This window comes from Hirundo rustica, chromosome 4, assembly GCF_015227805.2.
Source record: "Hirundo rustica isolate bHirRus1 chromosome 4, bHirRus1.pri.v3, whole genome shotgun sequence".
In the NCBI taxonomy this organism is placed as follows: domain Eukaryota; kingdom Metazoa; phylum Chordata; class Aves; order Passeriformes; family Hirundinidae; genus Hirundo; species Hirundo rustica.
Window position 1 is genome coordinate 44241143 of NC_053453.1, and position 7637 is coordinate 44248779.

The 7637-nt window shown below is 43.4% G+C and overlaps 1 protein-coding gene across 1 annotated transcript in view; it reads right to left on the bottom strand.

The window, feature by feature from the left end:
• The window catches only part of KITLG (KIT ligand), a 55177-nt gene extending 47947 nt beyond the window's left edge, over window positions 1-7230 (bottom strand). Inside the window, exon 1 of the mRNA XM_040063220.2 lies at window positions 7023-7230. Coding sequence (XP_039919154.1) covers window positions 7023-7037 — 15 coding nt within the window. The 5' untranslated portion in view covers window positions 7038-7230. The remainder of the gene's footprint in view (window positions 1-7022) is intronic.
• Window positions 7231-7637: the final 407 nt, after the last annotated feature.

The following is a 7637-nucleotide window of genomic DNA, read 5'->3' on the forward strand; positions in this document are numbered from 1 at the left end:
TGACTAATGTTCCTATTCCTGCATGCTTCAAAGCAGTAAAAGAAAACAAATCTCAGGAAGAACTGACATCCAGATCTGTATCAGTTTAAAGACATAATGCATAATGTTGTCTGCTTGTTATTTAATGTAAAAGACAAATTTTGCTGAGTTCATTTAATAATGAGCAAATGGAGGGTGGAAATTAGAGGGCTGGAACTTAGGACTTTTTTTACAATAGATTATTAGCACGTTTATATTTCAACCTCCCTAAAATTCTAAGCACTTCTTTTCATTTAGTGAATTATTTTGCATATATACAGCATATTATTAATTTAAATGTATCATGCCTGACTCCTTAGCATCTTACTTCAGTTAGACCACAAAAGCCAGTACCTTGATATCATACTCCCACTTTATACAATTATGAAATCCCCATAAAGAGACAGGAATTATTTTGGACCAAAATGAAGTGGAGGAACTTTCCTACACACTTTAAATCCTCCACATTTACAGGCACTTTGCAACATTAAACATTATATATTATTTTATATCAGCATTATATACTAATATAATATTTAGTTTAAATATATTAATTTCATTTAAATGAAATTTTTATATCAGTGTATTACACCACATTTTTAGAATGTGCTGTATACACATTGTCAAGTTGATTCTTTTGTCCTGGAACAACTCTCACAAAAGCAGTTGCTCCATGCTTTGCACAGAGTTAATTTTGTGTTTTAAACAGTGATAGATTGCCAGGACATGCACAACTTAGTTTTACAGTCTGACTTATAGTGCCAGAATAACTTTTTTTACAAAAGTAATTAGAGGTTATGTGTTACCAAACAGACCAAAGAATCCAGCCAGCAATGATGTATCATGCTGCAAACATAAAAGGAAGACATACCTTGGTCTGCTGCTAGGAAGCAAGCACAAGCTAATGACAAAAGTTACAAAACATAGTAATTCATTTAGGAGGAAAGACACTGGAAGGTTATCAGTGCAAGTCATCCTGACTACATCAAGTACAGAGATTCCAACAATAGAAAATGCAGAATCTGGGTCCACAATAAATACACTGCATACACTTAACATATCTCTTAAGCTGTTTTTAGTGTGCTTCTAAAAACTTCTCAAGGTATATCAAAAGAAGAAATGACAGAGCTAATTGGACTAAATTTATCCTTGACATTAACTGTCAGCGAACTGATGTCCCTGGAGCTGATGGTAGCAGAACAAATGAAAGGCAGAAGGCCTGCTAAATAAGACACTGGATAAGGGTTTACTGTCACTAAGACAGTTAAGGTGACTGAAGTCAGGTTCAGTCACATGGGACTGGTGAAACTACAAGAACAGATATGACGGATGGACTGATATTTTCAAACTATGACTTGAAAATGCTGAAATCTTTCTGAATGGAAATTCAGAGAGTGGCATGATTCACAATCTGTGAATTAGGACTTGTGGTCTGAAATGCAGTCTCCCCCACATTCTTAACTGATGTGTAAGCCACCCTCCAGATTGAACAAATAAACTTTCAACAGAACAGCTTCAGCAAGATAAATTAGACAGTCAGAACCTTCCCAGAGACTTAGGATGCTACCCAAAAAAATATGTGAACATGTGTCTCTCTCTGGTGTGTATGCTCACGAAAATTTTTCTAGACAAGCTTTTCAGTCTGGATTAAATCAAGGTTGTTCACAAACCCAGATATAATGCTGTAGACCATACATGCATCCTTTTGTGACAGCCCAGACTAAACCTTTTAAACTAGACTAGACTTTGCAGAGCATCAGTCTAAGCTGAAGAGTGTAGCCCACTGCCTGGCCCAACTCCAAGGCTGCCAAGACACAACATCCCTCCCTGACTTCCCAGCTCAGCCGCCCAAAACCAGTGAGAAGCCAGTGAAGGTAGAAGAGGACTGAGATACCCAACTGGACTCCTAAAAATTCTTCACTGGAACATTAACAAATACATGTGAATGACTGTTATACAGGTATCAAATCACAGGTGGGAGAAAGGGTGGCTTCTGTGGCTTGGGCTAAACACGATCTTGAGGGACCTGAACTTGATCTTCTCCATTGTGTAGGTTTTGCAGCAAAAGTGAAGAAAAAGGAAAATAACCAAATACTGCAGGCCCTGAATGCTTACAAGTATTCTTTAGAAGCAGTGAAAGTTTAGGGCTGGTAGGTAAGTGAAAGGTGACCTTTCAGAAGACCTGCTTGAGAGATCCTTCCAAGAGCACTGACCACTGTAAAGCAGCAGTCAGCTAATGAGCCTGCAACAGAGAAGCCTGCACTCGGTCCCCCATGCCTGCACCACATGGTCTCACTTTTACTGTTGCTTCAAGTGGTGATGAAATAGCTCAAAGCTAAGAATTTACCTCCCCACTTCGCAAAACAGCATGCTCCACAGTACGGCTGCAAAGCAGTGAGAACCATAAGGGACTTCTCCAGGCAATACCTGCAGTGGTATCACAGACCTGATGCTATTTTCACCTTGCACCCAAAATCAGGTCTGCTCCACACAGCAACAATAATGGCAAAATACATGTAGAGCAGAAAATTCCTAATGAGATTTAAAATCATTACTGTGTCCGTCTACCTTGTATAATTTAAACATGGTTTAAACAGAAACAGCAACCAATCATTCACCCAGTGGTTATTAGATAAGTGTAGGAAATCAGATGACAATTATTTCCTATACTAATATGATCCAAAGTGTTCATTAATCTGAACTCCTAAACAGGCTTTTATTCAGACATGCAGTAGACTTAATGTCTTCATTATCATACTATCAATGATCTCTGATATTATATATGCTACCAACTTTAATAAGATAAAATACTTAAGACCATTTTTGTTTTCTCGTGTTTTCATTCACATACTAATAGATGTCTACTACTGTTTACGTTTGTCAATAAGTAAAACCATCCAGCAAAGAAATCTGTATTTCACATGTTCCCTGCAGCCAGTTATTTCAGCATCAGTAATATTTTTGAAAACTCAGTTTTGCAGGTTTACGTATGACTGGGTAGGCAATACAAACATGGCCCAAACAACAAAATTAAAGAGAAGCGCTACCCCTTGCCACTCATTTTGCATCCATCCATCTCCTTTTCCCACAAACACATGGAGAAAAACACAACCAACAAAAAACAAGCGGTTTTATAGCGTGTTTAAAGGGCTGACTAATCTCAGGTTTGGCACACCAAAGACCAGGGTGAGAACAAGCACTTTCATTTTCATGTCAGCTCCCACAACACTCAAATAGAATTGCGTAGGGAGATTTTTCCTTCATTTGCTTCTAATAAATTGGTGTTGTGTTTACATACCGCATACTGAGCATTGCCCATCTGAAGCCAAGGGCTGCATCTTGCCAACTCTTAACTTTCATACAATATGGCGATTTACATGAGCTAGCATGCCATTAAATCACATAACAGAACTTGGAGAATGGCACTGCAGAACCGTACCTGAAGGACTGACATACAGTGTATAAAGAGAAAAACTAGATTTCAGTGCAATGGCTGAACCGGGTCAGGAGAAGACTGGTTTACTGGCCTCACTTTAAACAACAAAGCCAAGTGCCAAATAGTTCACAGAGATAAAAACTTGCAGGTGCATAATAAAAGCAGGTGAAGAAAAGAAATAAATAAAAAGATCACTAAACATGCCTTACAAAATGCTCCCCCGCCCTTGAATCTTTCAGGTTGCCTGCTGTTTATTCTCTATATGACTCTTTATTCCAGGATGTTCTTTCCAGCTGTAGTGCTTGCAAACTGGCTTCCCTTGAGCAGAGTCAAAACCAGGGGAACACAGGAGACCTTAGTCCATTACTTAATATGAATAGCACAGCATCTTTCTAGCTCCAGCAAATTCTCTTTTTCTATTTAATGAGCAGCAGATCCATACCTGCCATGAGCTCCAAATGTCTTCCAATGCCTAGTGTTCATTTTTTTGCAGAATGAGCAAGAAAGACTGAAGATCAGAAGTCACTATTTCCCCTAAAAAGCAAGCTCACACCAAGGTATCAGGTATCTGATTTGCATTTCCAATTTAGCTTGCTGATATGAGACTAGAAGTGCTAATTTGAGTACTAATACTTTTTCCAGGTACTGATCCACAAAAATTTCTACAGAGGCTTCCATTTTAGTGACACAAACATACAGATAGGACAACCTAAGATGGTAATTTTACCCCCAACAATAACGCACATGTTCAGAGGTAGAAAGCTGTACTGAAATATAACGCTTTTAATACTGCGGTTTCTAAGAGGATGTGCATCTAACTCACCACGGGAGATCAAGTGCCTGAACCATGTACCTGTGATATCTTATTAGCCTTCAGAGCTACCCCATAGGTGACCCCTCTTTGCAACATTATTTCTTAGTAAATATGTTTACTTAATCCTATTTAGATTGTCTTCAAATCACACAAAGAACTGGTACAGGAATCAGAAAACTGGTACATGTTTTTGCAAGATCATATCACACTGGCATCACTCACCATTTTATTCAAATTATAAAAGGCTGTCCAGGCATCAGTGACATCTTATTTGTTGTCCTATTAGCATGCAAAAGGTCATAAACTCACTTCTGATAATAGTTTTAATTACTAAGTATAAAAGCCTACAAATCCCTTCATCCAAGTAGTCCCTCAATACGATTAATTCATGGAAATAGTCCCATTGAAAAAGGATTTGTATGACTGAACTCTAAATGCTTAATCACTTCTTTAGGGAAATCGTGACTTTAAAAGAAAAATCCAGGTGTTGGTATATTTAAAACAAGGGGGTTATATATCAAACCACAGAGTTTCATGCACATCACTTCTAGGACTGACACTGCTGGGGAATGTGCTTCTCCAGCTCCTGTGGTTTCTCAGGTTAAGACTGATTTAAATAAATGGACCCACTTGCTCACGTTGAATCTAGTGCTCAACACGGCTTTTCTTTCAGCACTTTTGTTGTACTGACATATGACTCAGCTACTACTTTAGCTGCCCTAGTTATATATTATCACCATGCAACATGACCTCAAAGATCAACATCCCTGATTTATTTTAAACAATATCCAGGCATTACCAAATGTTTGCAAGGCTCAGTGAGTATGTGGTTCTTGGTTTCTGTACTATGTCTATTGCAGAATATTTTATTGTAAGAAATATTTATTTCTTTCCTGGTTTTCCAATGTTGCTCTGTTCACTGTGACAGTTACCAGTCTAGACAATGACAGAAGTAGCCACAGGAGAGCATATAGATTAAGATTTACTATAAAGTGTCAAGTGCCCCCATGTGCTTAATTCCTGTTTCTTGTACCCATTTCTGTTGCTCTCACTCTTTGCACAGGGTCTTCACGGTTCTAATGGCAAGTCTTCCTGAACTATCTCCTGCTCTGATCCCCCTGAAATGATTAATAATTTGGTATCATATTTGTTTGCTACTCCTTAAAATATAGGAAACAACCCTTTGGAGAACTAGGAGTCTGTCAGTGCCTCCAAAAAGCAGGAAATATAACTGCTTGAAAGCTGACAGATGCTTCACCACCATGACAAGAAGCTGTTCCACAGGCTACAGCTTGTGAGCCCCTGAGTCAAGCCATATGGTCTTGAATGCCAAGACTGCCTGTCTTTCCCAGTTACTGGGAGAGAGAGATTGTTCCTGCTTTGCTCTGATTTTGCAAAAATAGTCTGTTGATTTTTATAAGCTTACAGTTCAAATGTAATGAAATGCTTGACTGCTTCCACTCATAAATCCTCATTCGTAAACACATAAACACGTCTTTCAGACTTTAACAGACCCTTCACAATTAATAATCTATTCAGCACATCTTAATAATTATGTATACAGGGTCTGAAACATCCTTGTTCAAGGCATCTATAGTAATCTAATGTGAATAACAGCAATGGATATACATTGCTAAAATTCAGAGCTGATAATGTAAGATAAAAGCCCAGTGTACTTCAGCATCACTAAAAATTAAGTCTCCAAGTTTTAAGTTCTTAAACATGGGTACATTCTCCAGTGCTTTGGCCAGGTGAAATTGAAGTATTTCAGAAAGTGAGTATTTCTAATTCCTCTCGTCTCTTAAATATTATTAACTACCCAAAATACTTCTGTAAAGTTTTTTATTTTTTTTTAAATATGTTTTATGTCTTTTCCAGTGACTGTATTCTGAAGCGTCTTCACTGGTGTGTAGGCGACCCAGCAATTGCCAAGAAACAGACGAGGGCAAAAAGTATCTCGCTTCGATTCCAGAAATGTAGGAGGAGGTAAAAGCCCCCAGCGCAGAGACAGCGGCGTGCTCGTCCATGCATTTTTCCCTCCCGGAGCAGTCCCGGCTCCAGCTGGAGTCTGTCAGGATAGAGGGTATCGGCACCTTGCGAAGTCCAGCCTTAAGCTTTCTCTTGCTAGAGGTTCCTTGAGCCAATTCTTGTTACAATTGTCCACCCATGTCGGCCCCTTGCTTCCCTCTAAAAAACGCGCAGCATAGTGACTGCAATCTCTACAGAACCTGCAGAAACAATGGCAGGGGATCCCGGAGCGGCACTGAGCGGCACTTCCCGGCGGGATGCGGGAGCACGAAGGGCGAAATGCCGGGGTTCCTGTGGGAGCGGCGTGCGGGGAGACACCGGGAACCGCAGCCACTGCACTGCTGCCCCCGATTATTTCATGTTCTCGCACTCATCAGGGCAACACAGACAACTGATTTACTACGGCATTTTTTCCCAGTGCCCTCGGAGATCTCCCAAGGCTCCGGCCGCAACTTTTCCACGGGCTGCGGAACGCCGAGGGCAAGACCGGGCGGTAATCTTTTTCTCCCCTTCACCTCGCTCCCCCAGCCCGACCCCTGGCGGCAGCGGCTCCCACCCTCGGCGGGTGTCCCCCACCTCTCGGACAGCCCTGGAGCCGCGGACCCCGCGGACGCGCACTTCCCGCCCGGCGGATGCCCCGGCCCGCGCCCCCCTCCGCGCAGGGCCCTGGCCCCGCTCCCGCGAGCAGGTGGGTGCCCCCCGCCGCCGTCGCCCAGCCGCACTCACTTGTGCCTCCTTCATAAGGAACGGCAGCGCTGCAGTCCAGCCCAGCCGGCCGTGTGCAAACTCCCTTCAGCGGAACCGTAGCTCCAGCATAATGCAGCAGCCGATAGTCCACGCATTGGGGTTGCCCACGGCGAGCCCCGCGCTGCCTCCGCCTGTCCCGCCGCCGCTCCGCGCACCCGCTGCGCCCCCTTCCCACGGCCTGAGCGTCCGCGCTCACTGAAGCCACCGCAGGCCCCCGGCCAGGTCTTTTATATCTCCGATCTGCCTCCAACAGCGGCAGCGGCGGCAGCCAAGGGAGGACACGCCTTTCCCCTCCCTCCCGCCCTCCCGGAGGACCTGGAGCCCAGGCAGACCCTGCGGGGCGGGGGAAACCCGAGTTAACTTGGGGGAAGTTGGAGGCAGGAACAAGCTGAGCCTGCCCCTCGCCAGCGCCGGAGGGGAGGGGGGCAGCGGGCGGGGGTGCGGAAAGGGGTGTGGGCATGCGGGGCGGGGGGCTCTGGGTACTAGACCCGGGGGGATGAGTGCAGAGGGCTCCTCCTGCCCGGTGTCGAGGCTTCGGCGGTGTCCTGGAAGGGCAATCCCAGCCGACCGCGGGGAGCAGGGCGGGGGTCTCCG